The 21,779-nt window shown below is 44.1% G+C and overlaps 2 protein-coding genes across 2 annotated transcripts; both read right to left on the bottom strand.

Moving 5' to 3' along the window:
- Positions 1–303: 303 nt before the first annotated feature.
- LOC122706374 (olfactory receptor 6M1-like) lies at positions 304–1,251 on the bottom strand. The gene has a single exon (XM_043921530.1). It carries the CDS (start codon positions 1,249–1,251, stop codon positions 304–306), a length of 948 nt encoding a protein of 315 aa, XP_043777465.1.
- An 18,857-nt stretch (positions 1,252–20,108) lies between these two features.
- On the bottom strand, positions 20,109–21,044 carry LOC122705521 (olfactory receptor 8D4). Its single transcript, XM_043920950.1, has one exon. It carries the CDS (start codon positions 21,042–21,044, stop codon positions 20,109–20,111), a length of 936 nt encoding a protein of 311 aa, XP_043776885.1.
- Positions 21,045–21,779: the final 735 nt, after the last annotated feature.

Here is a 21,779-nt window from a genome sequence, read left to right as displayed (position 1 = left end):
CCATTGAAATTAGTGCCTGAACAAATGTCTAGACATCAGCTCTTAGAACTCAGAGTCTGGAATCTTTCTGCCTTTCTACATTAATTTATGCAAAATACTTCAAGGACTAAGGAGACAAAGAGTCCTTATTTATTCCTGGTTTTCCATAGCAAGATCATAATGCTTGACTCTTGGTAATGTGTGATGCTTTCTCATCCTGCCTATAGATTGTGAGAGTTTGGTCATGATTCTGTGTCATTCTTCATGCAGAGCAAAGTGATGTATAGAGGAAGCATGTCTTAGACATCTTGAAACTGCTGAGTGTCATGTTCCTTTGGAATGTGGTAGAACTATCCTGCTAACTGACTCTCTCAAGACTTCCTTTACCTTTTCGTTCCTCAAGCTGTAAATGAAGGGGTTCAGAAGAGGAGTCACTATGGTAATGAGGACAGTGGCTATCTTGTCAAATTCCAGGGAGTGGTTCTGATTAGGTCTCACATACACAAAGATGTTGCTCCCGTAGGCCATGGAGACGACAGTGATGTGAGAAGCACAGGTGGAGAAGGCTTTCTGACGTCCTTGGGCCGAGGGGATGCGCATGATGGTAGAAATGATGTAGGTGTAGGACACGGTGGTGAGCAGCAATGAGGTCAGGAGGATGAGAGAAGACAAAAGGAAGCTTATCATTTCAATGAAATGAGTGTCTATGCAGGCCGCCTGCAGCAGAGGGGCAATGTCGCAGAAGAAGTGACTAATATCTGCAGTGCAATATGGCAGCCTGGACACCACAATAGTTGGGCAGAGCACGGACAGGAAGGCCCCCACCCAGCAGCCCAGAACCAGCAGGAGACACACCCTGCTGTTCATGATGATGGTGTAGCGCAGGGGGTTACAGATGGCCACATAGCGGTCAAAGGACATCACCACCAGCAGGATGAACTCCACTGTCCCCAGGAAGAAGTAGAAGTATGTTTGGCTGATGCAGCCTGCAAAAGATATGGTTTTCTCCTCCTCTAAGAGGCAAGCTAGCAACTTTGGAGCAATAGTAGTTGTGAATAAAATGTCCAAAAATGACAGATTACTGAGGAAGAAGTACATTGGCGTTTGGAGATGATTATTGGTCCATATTAAGGAAATGATGACAATGTTTCCTGTTATTGTGAGCATATAAACTAGCAGGAGAATGACAAAAAGCAACGTCTGAAGCCCCTCGACAGGAGGAAAAGAGAGAAGCGTGAATTCAGTGATGGTGGTCTGGTTTCTGGTGGCCATTTCTGTGTGGAAGGGGAAGAAACAAAGGAGATTAGAACAGTTTAAGATGTCTTTCAAATGTTTTGTGATTTTGCTAGATGTAAAAGAGAATGTTCAAGAGGGAGGGGGTTCTCGTCCTGTCTGTGACTCTGTTATGTGGCTCCAGGGAAATCACTTGGCCTCAGTTTTCATCTATGTAATTGATGGGCTAGGGAAAAAAACCCAGAAAACAGCAACTCTGTGAATTCCTTTAAACTTTAACTCTTTGATTTTTATTTGATATATTTCTTTTCTCTTTATTTCCTTCCTTAAACCCAAATTTATTCAAACTAGCTGAAATATATAATTAACTGAAAATCACTCAACTTCTTTTGATCATACAGTTCAAGAATAAAAAAGTAGGGACTTCCCTGGTGGTCCGGTGGCTGAGACTCCCTTGCTCCCGTTGGAGGGGATCCAGGTTCATCCCTGCTCAGGGAACTAGATCCCACATGTCACACCTAAAACATGGCACAACCAAATATATTGTTGATGTTTAGTTGCTAAGTCATGTCTGACTCTTCTGTGACCCCCATGAACTGTAGCCTGGCAGGCTCCCCTGTTAATGTTCATGGGATTTCCCAGGCAAGAATACTGGAGGGGGTTGCCATTTCCTTCTCCAGGAGATCTTCCTGACCCAGGGATCGAATCCACATCTCCTGCATTGACAGGCAGATTCTTTTTTTTTTTTTTTTTTACTGACTGAGCCACCAGGGAAGCCCTTCCATGAGTAATAAAAATGCGAAAATATTAATATGAAGTGGAGATGTGAAAACTCAGATTTGTGCTGCATCTGCCTGACTTCTGTCTACAATAAAATTTTTGATAGTGTAAAGACCCTAAAGCTATTTGACCTTGTAAGTCATGTTTCTTCCAGCAAATGCTTCTACCACCGAACAAAATGAAAGATAAACACACACATTCTTATACCCTATGGGCAATTCAAAACTGACCCGATAATTCTCGGCACGTGTTTTGTATATTTAGACATAGAAAGAACCTTAACTTTTCAGAATTTTATTTGTTTGATTCCTTCTCAATGCTATATGATGCACTATTTTCTTGCTCTGATTTTCTTGGAAAGCTTCACAGTCCAGGGGCTACTTGTCCAAACCTCTCATATCTTCCTCTCCAAAAAGTCAAAGTATCTATGGTTAGAATCCTTCATTTGTGGAAAACACACAGGTTGCTTATTATTGTATCTTGTTTCATATTTGATCATCTCTAACTCTTAGAAATTCTTTACTAACTTGAGGTAAAACCTTTTTCCCCAGAAACTTTCACCAGTTGGTCTAAGTACTGTATAATCAGTGTTATACAGATGAAGTCACTCTTCTCAAAAGGACTTCATTTCTATTTTTAGGTTTTAGGTAATAGCTGTGATTTTTGTTGTTGTTTAGTCGCTGGATTGTATCTGACTCTTTGCGATCCCATGGACTGTAGCCCACCAGACTCCTCTGTCCATGGGAGTTCTCAGGCAAGAATACTGGAGTGGGTTGCAAATTTCCTTCTCCAGGGGATGGATCTTCCTGATCCAGGGATCAAACCCTCATCTCCGGCAGTGCAGGTGAATTCTTTGCCACTGAGCCTCGAGGGGTAGCTGGGATACTACTTAACATACACTGAGTTCCTGGTCATTATATGCTAAGTGCTTTAAAAATTTAGATACTATTAAAAAAGAATGGGAGAAGGGAGTGGCAGAGGATGAGATGGTTAGATAACATCACCTGACTCAACAGACAGGAATTTGAGCAAACTCTGGGAGACAGTGGAGGACAGAGGAGCCTGTGTGCTGCAGTCCTTGGGGTTGCAAAGAGTTGGACTTGACTGAACAACAACAGCAACAAAACAAAAAGTGTATCGCCTACTTAGATGCAAAATTTTCTTGCTGATTTTTAGGTTTGCGCTAATTGTTTCCACATCGTCTTTTGTTTTGATCTATTAATTTCTGATAGGTGACTATTAAATCATCCCTATAATTGATGTTGAATGTGTCATAATTTTCCTGCATTTTGTCAGTAGCTGTTTTAATCTGTTTCAAGGTTTTGCTGTTTCATATATGTATGTTTGGCAACATTTTGAAGTAGGGAGTAGATGTTGCGATTTACCTTTTGCACATGAAAAACTTGAAATTTACGGAATTTAAATAATTTTCCTGTCACACAGCTAATGTGTGACAAAGCCAGATTCAGTTCCAGTTCTATCTGATCCAAAGATGCATTCTTTAGTAAAAGTCACAATCTGGATTCTTATTCCCACTTTTGTAGAGAGGGAAAAAAGGTCAGGGAGGCCCCAGTTACGGTCTAAATGATATGTTACATAAGCCTGGATCAAGACTCACTTCTCTAGTTTAGTTAATGCAAAAATGTTACTCTCATTGCCATGTTCCGTATTTGGGAATGTTGTTCTTACTGTTGTAGCCACGCGTTCCGGGAAACAAACCCACTCAGAAGGACAATGCAGATAGTGGAGTGCAGTTTGTTACACCGGTGGGCCCAAGGCAGAGTCTCCTCTTAGCCAAGGACCCCGAGCAGTTTTTGTGAAAATCTTATACACCTTAAGTGTACGTGCCCAAGCCCACCTCCCCCAATTCCCTGAACTAGTCTGAACAAAGGAAAAGAAAGATACAATCAAAGTTAACCCGTGATTCATATGCCTTAAGTCTAGGTAGTTAACAGTGGACAATTATCAATAGGTCTGTGGTCATACCCCAATAAGCATAATAGAATGCATGATTCTATTTGGTTACACAGATAATCAGGGTATTCTTTTAGGCAATGGAGAGTCTAGGTACAAGCCATGGGGTTCTTCCTTCCAGGGGGCCTGTTTTCCAGTTGGTATGTCGTTTCCATAGATACTGGGCATACAGCTCAAAGTCCACAGTCCAGCCCAAGATGGAGTCCTGCTTTCGAGATGGAGCCTGTTTAGTCTGTTTCCTCTTTCATTACTACTTTGAATAATTGAGTAACTGGAACATTTTAGATTCAGAAAAGTCTTAGCATTGGAAAGGATATTTAGGATGAGATAGTTCTACCAAAGCAACCTCTGGTGGCTCAGACAATAAAGAATCTGCCTGCAATGCAGGAGACCTGGGTTCGATCTCTGGATCAAGAAGATGCCCTGGAGAAGGGAATGGCTACCCACTCCAGTTCTTGCCTGGAGAATTCCATGGACAGTGGAGCCTGGTGGGCTGTAGTCCATGGGGTTACAAAAAGTTGGACATGACTGAGCACACACACACACAGTTCTACCAAGGGCTAAATATAAGCATTCTTTTCAACTATTTTTCTAGCCTGAGACCTACTGTGCATCGCCTATTACAACTTTGTTAAGCTCTGTCACAAAATCCAAAATTACTTTGACTTGAAATCTGCTTACCAGTTGTTTTCATGTGTTTATTCTGAAACTCCAAATCCTTTATAAGATAAATGGAACTTTGAACTTTTTCTTGCATCTAAGATGTGATGTGTCCTTTTCTCTATGAAAACAGGCCATGAATAAGCTGTGATATTTGAAGCTCTTGCTTGTGTAAGGTACAGTTCCAGCGAGGCAGAAAAGGAAAGACGACCTCAACAGAAGTAGGTTACCTTTATTCAGGCAAGGAGGGGCGACAGTCGGCCTAATGACCAGGCTGAGCGCCGAAAGGGATCAGGGAGGCTTCATACTTATAGGGAGGTTTGTGGAAGCGATAAGGGAAACGTCAATCAAGTGGGATATTTTGAGTATTCTTTTGTTGAGATGACACTTGTAGTTGGGCAGGGGGTGATAAGTCTTCTGGGTGGGTGTAGGGGGTGGTAGGTTTCCGGACAGGGGGTGATAAGTCCCAGATAGATGCAGCTGGCCTGGAGCATCAGGATGGAACTAAAGTTATGCTTTGTTTTCTCCGAAGTTAGATGATTCAGCAAGGGGCCTTTGAGACTGTTGTTCTCTTTTCTAGGCCCAAAAGACTCCTTCATTCCAGACCCTGAAATCATAAGAAAAAGGGGAAAAGGGCGCCGTATCTCTCTGGCTACTTCCTGCTGGATAGGGGCGACGGTTTTGGGTCTGGAATGGAGGATCGTCTTAGGGCCCACAGTCTCTTTTTTCTGAGCTTGAGGTGAGGCTCTCGAGAAGAAGAATGGTCTTGATCTGATCTCGAGAGATGGCCTGAATCCGTTCTTGGAGAAACCTTTGAAAGAGATTAAAGAGACAGGGTCTAAATAAGAGGAATAGAATGATAAGTACCAATGGTCCCAGGAAAGGGAGCAACCAAGGAAGTATCTGTTGGAACAGGTTTTGGGGAGTGTAAAGGTTTTGTAACTCTTTTCTGTGGCGTTTAATTCTGTCTCTAAGTTCTTTGACTCGGCCCTGGACTATGCCCGTTTCATTAACCAAATAGCAGCAGTCTTCTTCTAGGAAAAGGCAGGTCTCTCCCTTTTTTGCGGTGAGAAGGTCCTGAGGGGAGACAGTTACTAGGCCTATAGCAAGGATTAAGATTAAGAGTGTAGTTATAGTTAGAGAGACAGGGAGAGGCCAGTCAGGGTGAAGGGCAGAAGGCCCCAAGTTGGTGGTTGTTTGAATCTGAGGAGGAACAGTGCTCATTAGGATGTAGAATGATGTAGAGAATGAGAGTAAAGAAATCAATTTCGTCTGGAGTCAGGTTGTAGAAGGTTCCCTGGAGCCACAGTTGAGACACCAGTGTAGTCAGGTCTTTGAAGGAGGTTCCTGTCGGGGCACTGGTCCAGAGGTCTTGTAGTAGTTGGGTCAGGAACAGTTGTAGGTTGAAGAGAGTCCAGGTCATTCAGTGTCCTCTCCGATGGTTGACAGGGGTTGTCGCTGGGTGAATTTTAAGGAGGTGGGTCCTGTGAGGGAGACCTGATAGGTGTCATTTAAGGAGGGCAGCGCAGGATTAGAGGTGACCCGTTTTAGACGAGAGAGGTGTACCCAGGAGGTGACCTTTTCGAGTTTAGCTGCAGTTGGGGTAAGGAGGATGACTTTGAATGGTCCCTGCCACTTTGGGGTTAGGTCACCCGGGGGATTATCAGACAGATAGACCATGTCTCCAATTTGTATAGGGGGCAGGGAGGCTTGGGGGTCAGGGGCAGGCAGATTGTGGTTGACCTATCTCCAGAGGGCATTGCGGAGTTGCTCCAGCAGAGGGGAGTGTAGGAAGCTTGGTATGGGAGGAGGTTCAGGGGGGAGTCCAGGAGGGAGCATGGGCCTTCATACATCACCTCAAAGGGGCTCAGCCCCAGGGGCTTTCTGGGCAAAGCCCGTATTCTGAGGAGAACAATTGGTAAAAGTTTAGTCCAATCCAGATGTACCTCGAGGGTTAATTTGGTAAGGGTTTCTTTGATTATTCTATTCATCCTTTCTACCTTTCCTGAGGACTGGAGACGGTATGGAATGTGAAATTTCCAGGGTATCTGTAAGAATTGGACAAGTTGTTGGGTGACCTTGGATGTAAATTCTGGGCCATTATCAGACTGTAGGGATGAAGGCAGCCCAAACCTGGGGATAATTTCTGTGAGGAGAATTTGGGCCACTGTGTGGGCTCTTTTGTTTGTAGTGGGAAATGCTTCTACCCATCTCGAAAAGGTGTCTACAAGGACTAGTAGGTATCTGACTCTCCGGACCCGGGGCATATGAGTAAAGTCTATCTGCCAATCCTGTGCTGGGAGGCTGCCTCGCATTTGATGGGTTGGAAAGGATGTCAGTTTAAGGTTGGAATTGGGGTTAGTACGTTGACATGTTTGACAGGAGCGGGTAAGGTTATCTAAATATTGTTGGTCAGCAGTGGATATGGGGAAGTGGTTATGGAGGAACTGCTGGAGTGTCTTGGATGAGGGATGAAAAAGTGAGTGTAGATAAGAGAGGATTTCTCTGGTGGTGGGAGGGTCGGGTGGAGTCAGAGCTAAGATGACAGGGGACTGGAGGGAAGGATGGGACAGTGCTATCTCTTTTGCCTTCTGGTCTGCAGCATTGTTGTAGGCTGATATGAGACTTCCCTTTTGATGTTCCCTACAGTGGAGGACAGCGGCTTTGTTTGGTAAGAGTGCTGCCTCTAGAAGTTTGTGAATCAGGTCTGAATTAATAATAGGGGATCCCTTTTGGGTTAGGAAACCTCTTTTTCTCCATATTAGGATGTTTGAGTGAAGTATGTTATAGGCATATTTGGAGTCTGTGTGGATGTTAACCCTTAGATTTTTAGCCAGAGTTAAAGCTCTGGTGAGAGCTATCAGTTCTGCCTGTTGGGAGGTGGTGTGAGGTGGCAGCGGTGAAGCTTCAATTGTCTGTGTTTTATGATTGTGACGAAGGTCTCCCTGGATGATGGCATATCCTGCTGCAAACGGTGGGGATTTTTGAGAGCTGCCATCAACGAACCAGTGTGGGGTGTCTGGGTCTAGGATGGGCTGATCTGTTACATGTTGGAAGGGGTTTTGGGTAAGATCTACTGTTAGGCTGCAGCTATGTAAGAGGGAGTCTGTTGTAGGGGACATGGGTAATAAGCTGGCGGGGTTAAGGGGAGAGCAGGGGGAGAATGAGAGCTGAGGGTCGAGGAGAAAGGCATGTAGGACCTGTACCCTGGAAGGGGGAAGGGAGAGGAAAGCCCGATGTGACAGCAAGTCTCAGAAGGTGTGTGGAGAACAGACTGTTAAAGGGGCATGTCTAGAGAGTTTATTTGCTTCGGGTACGAGGGCTGCGATAGCAGCCATGGCCTGTATGCAGGGAGGCCACCCCTTGGTCACCATGTCCAGCTGTTTTGATAGATAGGCTGTGGGAGCCCAGCTGTCTCCAGCCCGCTGACATAGAAGCCCCAGGGCCTGTCCTTGGCTGGAATGTGCAAAGAGAAAGAATGGTCTGGTGTGATCTGGCAGGTGGAGAGTTGGCACTCGGAGGAGGCTCTGGGTGAGTTGGTGAAGAGGATTGGCCAGCGAGGAACGATTAAAGAGGGGCTCATCTAGACATCGTTTAGTTGCCTCATAGAGCGGCTTTGCAATGAGGGAGAAGTTGGGGATCTAGATACGGAAAAAATTTAGGAGGCCGAGGATAGACAGGAGTTCCCTTTTTGTTTTTGGAAGTGGACAGTTAATTAAGGCCTGGATTCTATCTGGGGGAATAGTTCTTTGTTGATGGGATATGGAAAGTCCCAGGTAGGTGACTTTTGTTTGGACTATTTGGGCCTTAGATTGGGATACCCGATAACCCCAGGATCCCAAGGCCTCAAGGAGTTTGGCAGTATGTTGGAGGCAGAGTTTTCAGGTTGAGCTACAAAGGAGGAGGTCATCTACGTATTGGAGGAGATGACTCGGGGCTAGGTTGAGAGTCTGTAGGTCCTTTTGTAAAGCCTGTCCAAAAAAGTGAGGACTGTCTCTGAACCCCTGGGGGAGAACTGTCCATGTTAGCTGTTGGGAAACGTGAGTCTCGGGGTCTTGCCAGGTGAAGGCGAAAAGAAGTTGGGAGAGGGGGTGGAGGGGGATGGTGAAAAAGGCGTCTTTGAGATCTAATACTGTGAAGTGGGTTGCAGTTGGGGGTATGGTAGACAGAAGGGTGTAAGGATTAGGGACTACTGGGAATGTCGGCATAATAGCCTCATTGATTTTTCTCAGGTCCTGGACCAGTCTCCAAGAGTTTGGTCCCTTTCTTACTGCCAGAATAGCGGTATTGTGTGGTGAATGGGTAGGAATTAGGATAGAGGCTTGAAGAAGACGGTCTATGATAGGCTTAAGTCCCTTGTGGGCCTCTGGGGTGAGAGAATACTGTTGTTGGGTGATTATAGTCGAGGGGTCTTTTAGGGTAATGTGGACTGGGGGATGATGTTTGACTATTGAGGGGTGATCAGTGTCCCAGACTTGGGGGTCTAAGGCAGGTAGATCTAAGGGAAGGTCAGGGGTGCGGGATAGGGACTGTCCAGGTGCCATTTGCATGCAGAATATAGAGACTGTATCGAGGGGGGGTATGGTAATAAAGACCCCCAATTTGGATAACACATCTCTCCCTAGAAGTGCCATTGGGCACTGAGGCATTATAAGGAATGAGTGTATAAGGGTTGATTTTTCAAATTGACAGAGTAATGGAGGGCTGATTTTTGGCCTTAGGGGAACTCCAGAGACCCTCTTGATTGTGATTTCTGAGTCTTGAGTTGGGCCAGAGTAGGAAGTTAAGAGAGAGAAAGTGGCTCCAGTGTCTATTATAAAAGAGGTCTTTTTTCCGGCCACTATCCCATCTACCCTAAGTTCCGAGCTCGTGTTCAAGACACGGGCCGGGGGGCTGGAACCCGGGCCCCATCATTGGAACAATTCTTGTAGAGTTGGGCTGGGGTTCCGGGGAGAAGTGGGGATCTCCTCAGATGCGCCAGGGCGTCCCTGTGGACATTCCACTCTCCAGGTCTGGGAGGTGGGGACCTCCCCAGGGGTGCCAGGGCACTCCCGGGGACAGTCCATCTTCCAGTGTCCCCATTGGCCACAGGTTGGGCATGCTTTTGTGGGGGGCCGCAGGTTTGGGCATGTCTTTGCCCAGTGTCCTGACTGGTTGCATCGGAAGCAGGGTCCGGGGGGAGTCTTAAGACCCGTTCTGGGATGACTTGGGCCAGGCTGACTTCTTTCTTTAATTGCTGCTGCCAAAAGGGCATATTTAGCTTTTCTCTCACGTTCTTTTTCTCTCTTAGCCTCCTCCTCTCTATTATTGAACACCTTGAAGGCTACTTCTAGAAGGTCTCTCTGGGGGGTCTCAGGGCCCTTTTCTAGTTGGCGAAGCTTGCGTCTGATGTCAGGGGCAGATTGGCTGATGAACTGAACATGAAGGTACAGTAACCCAGCAGGGGTAGTGATATTTAGGTTGGTATACTTTTGGACTGCCTCTGTGAGGCGTGCCAAGAATAAGGCTGGATTTTCGTCTGCCCCTTGGGTGACTTCCCTGACTCTATCATAATTGACATGGATATGAGTATTTTTCTGCATTCCTCCTAGAATGCAGGTGATCATATGATTGAGTCTCCTGATACCTGGGTCACCGGGCTGGTAAGTCCAGCGGGGATCTAACTGAGGCACAGCCTCATCAGCAACTGGGCTGTTCCGGTCTTGGTTATGTAAATGATCAGCATGGGCTTTTGCCACTTGCCAGATACGGTCTTTTTCATCTGGGGTGAGAGTGGCATTTAGGATATAATATACGTCACTCCATGTGAGGTTATAGGCCTGGGAGAGTCTCAGGAATTCTCTTCTGTATCTGGTAGGATTTTCAGAAAATGATCTTAACTTTTTTTTCTATCTGGCTCATATCTGACAATGAAAATGGCACATGGACTCCGGTGGGGCCCTCTGGCCCTGCGACCTCTCTTAGGGGAAACATGTGTTGGGTACCTGACCGTGTGGCAGGGGGGGAAGGAAGGGGGGAGGGGGAGTCGGGGAGATGGGGTAGCGGGGCTGAGGGAGAGTCAGGAGAGGTTTCAGTGCCAGTAGGTGAGTTGGATGAAGGGGAAGGAGAGGGGCGGAGGGGTGGCGGGTAGGGAGGGGGCTCGTCCGCGGGGTCGAACTCTGGGGGTGCAGAAGGTTGTGGTCTTCGGTTAGTTGAGGAAGAAGAGCCCTTTTGCTTGGGAGGCAAGGTGCATAGAAGGACCTTGTGGGTGGAGCAGGCCTGGCATAGGGAGGGCCTGCTCCGAAGGGCCCAAAAGGCTTGGGCATAGGGGATCTCCGACCACTTGCCATTCCGTTTAAGGAAGTCAGTGAGATTTTGGAGAATGTTAAAGTCAAATGTGCCGACCTCAGGCCAGCGGTCTTGATTGTCTGATTGATATTGAGGCCAAATCTGTGTACAGAGTTGCTTTAAGCGGTTAGCTTTGAGTTCAGTGAGTGAGAGTGGTTTGAGATTTTTGAGAACACAGGCCAGAGGGGAATCTTTTGGGACAGAGTGGCCAGACCCCATAATTGAAAGGCAAGCAGAGGCTCCTATTGGGAACTCGAGTCGTCACCCGCAGTCGCAATAGGAGTTATGAGAAGAGAGCTCTGTGTCGAGGTGGAGCGTCCCCCACCGTCGCCCACAGAGTGGCCCTGGGCCGGGGGTCCCTGGGACCCGGAGAGGACTGAATTCTAGGGCGCCTCTAGAACTCCGTCCGGATCGGATCTTACCTTAATCTAGGGGCCGGCTGGAGTGGAGTGTTGCATGTAGAGCGGTCGAATGGCAAGAGGTCCCTATTCTGGAGGTCGTCAGAGAGAGAGAGAAAAGGGGGTAAAGCCGAGGCCTGGGGGTACGCAAATCATCAATAAAGTCTTAGCACAAGACTTGCACCGCTCACGAAGGCACTAGGCGTCCCCGAGGGGAACTTAAGAGCCCTGGCAGAGAAGTGAGCTCGGAGGATGTTTGCGCTCCCAGACTCCGGGGAAAAGGGGAAAACAGTGAGAGGGAGGGAGAGTGAGAGAGAGTGAGACGAGTGCCTCGCCCCCTCCCGGGTTTCGGCACCAAAAATGTAAGGTACAGTTCCAGCGAGGCAGAAAAGGAAAGACGACCTCAACAGAAGTAGGTTACCTTTATTCAGGCAAGGAGGGGCGACAGTCGGCCTAATGACCAGGCTGAGCGCCGAAAGGGATCAGGGAGGCTTCATACTTATAGGGAGGTTTGTGGAAGCGATAAGGGAAACGTCAATCAAGTGGGATATTTTGAGTATTCTTTTGTTGAGATGACACTTGTAGTTGGGCAGGGGGTGATAAGTCTTCTGGGTGGGTGTAGGGGGTGGTAGGTTTCCGGACAGGGGGTGATAAGTCCCAGATAGATGCAGCTGGCCTGGAGCATCAGGATGGAACTAAAGTTATGCTTTGTTTTCTCCGAAGTTAGATGATTCAGCAAGGGGCCTTTGAGACTGTTGTTCTCTTTTCTAGGCCCAAAAGACTCCTTCAGCTTGCTCTTAAGAATTTAATTGAGAATGACTCTTGGGAATATGAGGTAAAAGAGGTTAATTACTATTATGATAATCAAAGAATTTTAACCCTGAAAAACAATCACAATTACAAATTTAGTTGGAGATGCCAAATACACATGTTGAGGCCTCTAGGGGAATCACACCATGTTTTTGCTTTATTCAGTTGATAAAATTTGGGTGGCCTGCTTTAGAGTTTCAGAGAAACTGAAACACAGAAAACTTTTGAGGGAGTCCCTTCGGGGCTTAGACTTCCCTGGTGGCTCAGACAGTAAAGCGTCTCCCTACAATGCAGGGGACCTGGGTTTGATCCCTGTGTTGGGAAGATCCCCTGGAGAAGGAAGTGGCAACCCACTCCAGTACTCTTGCCTGGAAAATCTCATGGACGGAGGAGCCTGGTAGGCTACAGTCCATGGGGACGCAAAGGGTCGGACACGACTGAGCTACTTCACTTTCTTTCTTTCCTAGTGGCTTAGTGGTTAGGATTCCAAGTTTTCACTGTCATGGCCTGGATTCAATCCCTTGTCGGGGAACTGAGATCCCACAAGCCACATGGAGATGTTAAAAAAATTTTTTTTTTAAACTTTCCATTGTTCAGTTCAGTTCAGTCCCTCAGTCGTGTCTGACTCTTTGTGACCCCATGAAATGCAGCATGCCAGGCCTCCCTGTCCATCACCAACTCCCGGAGTCCACCCAAACCCATGTCCATCGAGTCAGTGATGCCATCCAACTATCTCACCCTCTGTTGTCCCCTTCTCCTCCTGCCCTCAATCTTTCCCAGCATCAGTGTCTTTTCAGATGAGTCAGCTCTTTGCATCAGGTGGCCACAGTATTGGAGTTTCAGCTTCAACATCAGTCCTTCCAATGAACACCCAGGACAGATCTCCTTTAGGATGGACTGGTTGGATCTCCTTGCAGTCCAAGGGACTCTCAAGAGTCTTCTCTAACACCACTGTTCAAAAGCATTAATTCTAGCCTCTAACTAATAAAAATAAATGAGAACAAACAAACAAACAAACAAACCAAAAGCATCAATTCTTCGGCACTCAGCTTTCTGTATAGTCCAACTCTCACATCCATACATGACCACTGGAAAAACCATAGCCTTGACTAGATGGACCTTTGTTGGCAAAGTAATGTCTCTGCTTTTTAGTGTACTGTCTAGGTTGGTCATAACTTTCCTTCCAAGGAGTAAGTGTCTTTTAATTTCATGGCTGCAATCACCATCTGCAGTGATTTTGGAGCCCAGAAAAATAAAGTCAGCCACTGTTTCCACTGTTTCCCCATCTATTTCCCATGAGGTGATGAGACCAGATGCCATGATCTTAGTTTTCTGAATGTTGAGCTTTAAGCCAACTTTTTCACTGTGCTCTTTCACTTTCATCAAGAGGCTCTTTAGTTCTTCTTCACTTTCTGCCATAAGGATGGTGTCATCTGCATATCTGAGGTTATTGATATTTCTCCTGGCAATCTTGATTCCAGCTTGTGCTTCTTCCAGCCCAGCGTTTCTCATGATGTACACTGCATATAAGTTAAATAAGAAGGGTGACAATATACAGCCTTGACGTACTCCTTTTCCTATTTGGGGTAACCCCAATTAACAATGTTGTGATAGTTTTAAGTGAACAGGGAAGGACCTCAGCCATACATATACATGTATTCATCCTCCCCAAACTCCCTTCCTATCCAGGCTGCCGCATAACCTTGAGCAGAGTTCTCTGTGCTAACAGGAGGTCCTTGTTGGTAGTCTATTTTAAATACAGTGGTGTGTATATGTCCATCCCAAACTCCCTAACTGTCCCTTCCCCTCATCCTTCACTTTGGCAACCATAAGTTAGCTCTCTAAGTCTGTGAGTCTCTTTCTGTTTGGTAAGTTCATTTGTGTCATTTCTTTTTAAATTCCACTTATAAAGGATGACATACAATATTTCTCCATCTCTGTCTGGCTTATTTCACTCTGTGGCAATCTCTGGGTCCATCCATGTTGTTGCAAATGGCATTATTTCATTCTCTTTAGAGGCTGAGTAATTTATGATGCTTTCAAATAATTGACAAAGTTATGCTAGGTTTTCCTTTCCCAGGAATGGGGCAATAATGGTAATTCCAGTGCTCTGAAAATGGAAAATGATAAGTGTGCCCTTCTTTCTCTGTTAAAATGGAAGAAAATTTTTTTGTTCTTGCCAGGACCAATAAAGGATGACTTTGTCTTCATTTATTATTTTTGACTATGCACACATATTTGGTCATGTCTAATTCTTCGTGATCTCATGGATTGTAGCCCTCCAGGCTTTCCTATCCATGGAATATTCCAGGCAAGGATGCTTGAGTGTGTTGCTGTTTCCTACTCCAGGGGATCTTCCCGACCCAGGGATTGAACATGTCTCTCTTGAATCTCCTGCATCTTTACCACTGAGCCACCCGTGAAGCATCTTTGTGTATCAGTTCAGTTCAGTCACTCAGTCGTGTCTGGACTCTTTGTGACCCCATGAACTGCAGCATGCCAGGCCTCCCTGTCCATCACCAACTCCTGGAGCTTACCCAAACTCTTATCCATTGAGTTGGTGATGCCATCCAACTATCTCATCCTCTGTTGTCCCCTTCTCCTCCTGCCCTCAATCTTTTCCAGCATCAGGGTCTTTTCAAATGAGTCAGCTCTTCGCAACAGGTGGCCACAGTATTGGAGTTTCAGCTTCAACATCAGTCCTTCCAATGAACATCCAGGACAGATCTCCTTTAGGATGGACTGGTTGGATCTCCTTGCAGTCCAAGGGACTCTCTAGAGTCTTCTCCAACACCACCGTTCAAAAGCATCAATTCTTCGGCACTCAGCTTTCTGTATAGTCCAACTCTCACAACCATGCATGACTACAGGAAAAACCATAGCCTTGACTAGACGAACCTTTGTTGGCAAAGTGATGTCTCTGCTTTTTAGTGTGCTGTCTAGGTTGGTTGTAACTTTCCTTCCAAGAAGTAAGTGTCTTTTAATTTCATGGCTGCAATCACCATCTGCAGTGATTTCTGGAACCCCCCAAAATAAAGTCTGTCACTGTTTCCACTGGTTCCCCATCTATTTGCCATGAAGTGATGGGACCGGATGCCGTGATCTTAGTTTTCTGAATGTTGAGCTTTAAGCCAACCTTTTCACTCTCCTCTTTGTGTATACCTCATCCTTAAATTAGTCTAAAAATCCTTAGGTTGTGATTTGGAGTAAGTTTAGGTGCCAGTAAGTGAGCACAGGCATTTTCTAGATTGATTAAATGTACTGTCTAAAAGATAGTGGGTAGAAACCCTCCAAAGAGACTAGACATGGAATAGAGAGGTGTCCATGTGGCATTACCGTCAGCCAGTGGACGCTTGCATGTATTTTTTCATATTGTACCTCTTGTCCACTCCATTTAGCTCACATCACAAGCTTAGTTTCTGGGACTCATCCATTTCCTTCTGTCAAAGCCTAGACACTTTGACATTTCTGCTTACTGTTAAAAGTCAGAAATTGTTGGATTAGTTTAAAAAAATCCAACTACATTTAAATTACTGGAGACGCATCTAAAATAGAAGTAGAAATTGTGATTGAAAAATAAAGGGAAAGAAAAGGGATACACAAGGCAACATGAACCAACTTTGGTAGATTGCTTTATTGTTCTTAATCATTTTGCACCCCTTTTCTTTATAAGATGATTACATGTCTCCACTTACACATCCCATTCTCACACTGGCCTTGTGACATGCTTTAGAAAATGGCAGATGAATGGACCTGCAGTGCTCAAGGCTTGAGCTAAAGTTTTAGCTGTTGCTCAGTTCCCTCTGTCCCAGATTGGCATGTCCCAGACAGAGGCTGCTGCTTTCTCCTGAGTGCAGAATAAGGACATATGTGGGGCAGAGACAAAGAACATAGGGAGCCAGTAACATGCAATGTGGTCGAGAAACACATCTTCTTTCTTATCTATCTTTTGGCTGCACTGTGTGGCATGTGGGATCTTACTTCCCAGTTGAAAATGGAACCCATGCCCCCGAAATTGGAAGCTTGGAGCCTTAACCACTGCACAACCAGGGAAGTCTCTAAATCTTCTTATTTTTTGTTAGCCAATGAAATCTGGGGGGTTGTTTATTAATGTATCATAACATGATCAAATTGACTCCTATGCTATTGAAAAGCAACTGTCAACCTAGAGGCCAAGTCCAAAAAAAAATTCATAAAAAAATGAAATAGAGATATTTATATTTTCAAATAAAAAGTAACCTGAACATATTTATTGCCAGCATATCTGCATAAAAAAACTGAAGATTATTGTTAAAACTGAAGAAGAGAAATTTAGATCTGCAGAAAGAAATTAAGAACAACATAGAAGTTAAATATATGGGCAATGTGAATTAATTTAGACTTTACAAAATAATTATAGTGGTTTCATAAAGTTTTAAATATATTTATAATAAAAGCTCATCATAATAATAATGTGAAATGGAATTAAGGACATACATATGTCAATATGTGATGATATTACATGTAAATATGTTTGATTTTCTAATTAAAAATCTAAATTTTCAGATTGGATACAAATCCCAACTATATACAGCTACACAGCTACAAGAGACCTTAAATATGAGTCACAGACTTGTTGAAAGTGAAAGAACTGAAAAAGATATATAATGGCAAACTCTTTTTTTTTTTAATTTAAATTATTTATTTTACTTTACAACATTGTATTGGTTTTGCCATACATTGACTTGAATCTGCCATGGGTGTACATGTGTTCCCCATCCTGAACCCCCTCCCAACTCCCTCCCCATCCCATCCCAGTGCACCAGCCCCAAGCATCCTGAATCATGCATCAAACCTGGACTGGCGATTCATTTCACATATGATAATTTACATGTTTTAATGGCAAACTCTAAGAAAAAAAGTAAGTGTAGCTATATTAATGTTAAACTAGACTTTATGACAAGAAGTTACTAGAGCTATACTGGAATATTCTGAAATATAACAATTCTAAATCTGTACCTACCAAAACTATGACATCAGAATATACAGAGCAAATGCTGACAGTGCTTGTAGGAGAAATAGACAAATTCATATTTGTAGAGGGAAGTTTAATAATACTTAAGAGATAAGATGGCTTCTTAAGAAATAGAAAGCAGACAAAACAATAAATAAGATTTGAATAATACAATTAATAGTTTGATTCAACTAACATACAGGATATTTCAACCAAGAGTGACAAGATAAAGAGGAGCTTTACATAATGATAAAGGGGTCGAACCTAAAGAATACACAACAATTGTTATTGTGTATGTGCCTATCTACAACTGCAGAGTGTCAAAATATGTGAGGCAGAAACCAATAGGACTGCCAGGAGAAATAGATGAGTCCATTATTATATTTGGAGAATTAAAAAACCCTCTATGAGAAATGAAGAAATCCAACAAACCAGGAAAAAGTATATAGTTGAACTCAATAGCACCACTAATCAACCAGGTATAATTTTCACCCACCGACTATTTCAACCCCAAACAGGAAAATACACATTCTTCTGAGGCTCACAGAGACCTTTCTTCAAGATAGACTACACTCTGGACCATACAACACACCTTAACAAGTTTAAAAGATCAGAAATTCTGCACGTTTTCCCCACACAGTGCATTATCTTGGTCTACTGTGTATGAGTTTATTAGTGAAAACCATAAACTTTTTCATTATGTTTAATTCAAAACATTTTCTAAGGAAGAAATTAAAGGCATCTGGTTTATAGCCTAGAAAGAAAAAAAAACTCAAATAAAGTTGTAAAATACTGCATGTGTACTGGTCACACAGGGAAAAGCAGGATGTTTAGGTAAGTCTGTAAAGGTATAATCTCCTAATCTAGATATTCTAAGTTTTATCCTTTGATCACCAGAGACCAAATGTTGGGACTGTATTAGCTTTGCCTATTGCTCAGTCTTCTTCATTAAATTGCATTTTGATTTAATATTGGCCTTGTATAAGCCATTTATTAAAATTAAAGTTCTTCCTCATTTATTACAAAGTTGTTGTAATGATTTTTACCATACTGTTCAATGTTTCCTATGCAGATTTCTATTAAAAAATCTCTTTTGAGTAAAATAAATAAGAGGTAAGACTTTGTAATACTAAAAGAACTTAGTGTGTTTTTGTTTCTGATACAACTATACAGTATTTCAAAATTTTGTTTTCTTTTTGCTTAGATTCAGGGAACTGAATTTCTAAAGGACAGAAATTGAGTTTCAATCACAGGAATGATATTAAACTTTAAATGGAAAATATTTATTACTTCTTACTTTTATACTTGTTTTACATTTTATTTGTCTTGTGTGTAAATATATTTAGTAATCTGAATGTATATAATATCATGTATTTATATATATTACATATATATAATCTTTGTTGTTCAGTCACTAAGTTGTGACCGATTCTTTGCAACCCCATAAACTGCAGCACACCAGGCTTCTCTGTCCTTCACAATCTCCCGGAGGTTGCTCAGTCTTATGTCCATTGAATTGGCGATGCCATCCAACCATCTCATTCTGTCATCCCCTTTTCCTCCTGCCTTCAATTTTTCCCAGCATCAGGGTCTTTTCCAATGAGTTGGCTCTTTGTATCAGATGGCCAAAGGATTGGAGCTTCATCTTCACCATTAGTCCTTCCAATGAATATTCAGGACTGATATTCTTTAGGATTGACTGGTTTGATCTCCTTGCTGTCCAAGGGACTCTTCTCAAGAGTCTTCTCCAACACCCCAGTTCAAAAGCATCAATTCTTTGGCATTCAGCCTTCTTTATGGTCCAGGACAGCCTCCTGTGGGGTCACTGCTCTTTTCTCCTGGGTCCCGGTGCCCAAGGTTCTGTTGTGCCCTCTAAGAGTCTATTTCCCAGTCCTGAGTAAGTTCTAGCAGCTCTACGGTGGTGTTAATGGTGACCTCCTCCAAGAGGGCTCATGCCAAACCCAAGTCTGCTGCACCCAGAGCCCCTGTCCCTGCGGCAGATCACCGCCGACCCATCCCTCCACAGAGACGCTCAAACACAGTTCTGTCTCAGTCTCTGTGGGTCCCTGGGTCCTGGTGCGCACAAGGTTTGTTTGAGCCCTCTGAGCGTCTGTGGTGGGAATGGGGTTTGAATCTAAACCGAATTCTCCCCTCCTACCATCTTGCTGGGGCTTCTCCTTTGCCCTTGGGTGTGGGGTATCTCCTCACAGCCGCTCCAGCACCTACCGTCTTACTGGGGTTTCTCTGACCTTGGACGTGGGGTGTCCCCTCTCCGCCACTCCAGTGCTGCGCAGCTGCTGAAGAATTGATGCTTCTGAACTGTGGTATTGGAGAAGTCTCTTGAGAGTCCCTTGGACTGCAAGGAGATCCAACCAGTCCATCCTAAAGGAGATCAGTCCTGAATGTTCTTTGGAAGGACTGATGTTAAAGCTGAAACTCCAATACTTTGGCCACCTGATGTGAAGAGCTGACTCATTGGAAGAGACCCTAATGCTGGGAAAGATTGAAGGTGGGAGGAGAAGGGGCCAACAGAGGATGAGATGGTTGAATGGCATCACCGACTCAATGGATATGAGTCTGAGTAAACTCTGGGAGTTGGTGATGGACAGGGAGGCCTGGCGTGCTGCAGTTCATGGGGTCGCAAAGAGTTAGACACGACTGAGCGACTGGACTGAACTGAACTTTACGGTCCAACTCTTACATCCATACATGACTACTGGAAAAACCACTTTACCTCATTTCAAATTATTTTTAAAGACTCAAAGACATAAATACAAGCAAGCACATATGATTATGAATACAGAAATAAATCTTAAGATGGGTGGGATGGGGGGTGAGAGGGAGATCCAAGAGGGAGGGGACATATGTAAACATACAGCTGATTCACTTTGTATAGCAGAAATCAACACAGTATGGTAAAACAACTATTCCTCAATTTTTAAAAAACATTTTCATTATGGAGATATTTTTCTTCTTAAGAGTTTCATCAGTGAGTTTTTTACTTCCTTGTTCCTCAGACTATATATCAGAGGATTCAACATGGGAATCACATTGGTATAAAATACTGAGGACACTTTCTCCTGGGTGAGTGAACTGCTGGAAGCAGGTTTGAGATACAGGGACATGAGCGACCCATAAAATACAAGGACAGCTGTCAAGTGGGAGCTGCAGGTGCTGAAGGCTTTGGACCGACCTTCTTTAGAATGGATGCGGAAGATGCTGGAGAGGATAAAAGCATATGAAGTGATGATGGTCAAGCTGGTGGCTACCATGTTAAATCCTCCAATGACAAAAATCAAAAGCTCATCAATATAAGTGCTGGAACAGGAGAGTTTAATGAGAGGAATGATGTCACAGAAATAATGTTTAATGATGTTTGATTTGCAGAAAGTCAACCTTAACATAAAGCCACCATGAATCATAGCATCAGTAAAACCTACTGAGAAGACAGCAGTGACCAGCAGAGAACAGACCCTGGGGGACATGATGACGTTGTAGAACAGGGGGCTGCAGATGGCGACATAGCGGTCATAGGCCATTGCTGCCAGCATGTAGCACTCAGAAATGATGAAAATACAGAAGAAAAACAGCTGGGTCATACATCCAGAATAGGATATAGCTTTATCTCTGCATAAAAATCCTGCCAGCATTCTGGGGGTAATGACAGAAGAATAGCAGAAATCTATAAAAGACAAACTACTAAGGAAATAGTACATGGGCTTGTGGAGTTGAGAACTCAGCCTGATTATCAGTATCATGCCGAGGTTTCCCATGGCCGTGACTATATAAATCCCTAAGAAGAGGCAGAAGAGAGGCAGCTGAAGTTCTGGTTGGTCCGTTAATCCTGTGAAAAGAAACTCAGTCACTGTGGATTGGTTTCTTACACCCATTCTCCTCTGAGAAATCTGTGGAGATAAAGGGGAAGAGTCAAATTAGACAGGCAGTCCCAGCCCCTCTCCAATTCTTCACAATCCAGATATTCTCTCTGTGAAAACACTGAACCCTGGTTTTCTTACCCTTTAGCACTAAGCCTGTGCTTTCACTGATGGGTAGAGACCCATCAAAAGTCAGGTCTCAGATAAAACAGAGTAAGTATCCTCTCCCTGTAGATTCTGTGTGCTCAGTAGGTTCAGTTGTGTCTGACTCTTTGCGACCCCATGGGCCATAGCCTGCCATGCTCCTCTGTCCATGTGATTTTGCCAACAAGAATACTGGAGTGGGTTGCCATGCTCTCTTCCAAGGGATCTTCCTGACCCAGGGATCAAACCTGCATCTCCTGCATTGCAGGTGCGTTCTATACCTGCTGAATCACTGCGGAAGCCCCCATAGATTTTAGGAACCATATATAAATTTTCACGTCCTCCTTACTGTCTCTAATTCTTTTAGCAAAGTATAAAACCTTTAACTTCAGCATTAAAAATAAGTCTAATGCTAAAGAACATTGAACAGTTTTTCTAAAGCAAATCAGTTGAAAAGGCACATAAAGAAGAGCTATGTGCTTAGAAAATACTTCTACTAATAATATAATTGCCTAGAGCCAAAACCGCCTCCAGGATTTCCTGTAGAGGAGGTATTTATTGTTAAAATTAGTTGTAATGTCCACATCAAGTTTTTCAAGGGTTTCT

The sequence above is a fragment of the Cervus elaphus genome, chromosome 2, assembly GCF_910594005.1.
Source record: "Cervus elaphus chromosome 2, mCerEla1.1, whole genome shotgun sequence".
Lineage (NCBI taxonomy): Eukaryota > Metazoa > Chordata > Mammalia > Artiodactyla > Cervidae > Cervus > Cervus elaphus.
The sequence above is the reverse complement of the archived record's forward strand: the minus strand, read 5'-3'. Positions and strand labels throughout refer to the sequence as shown.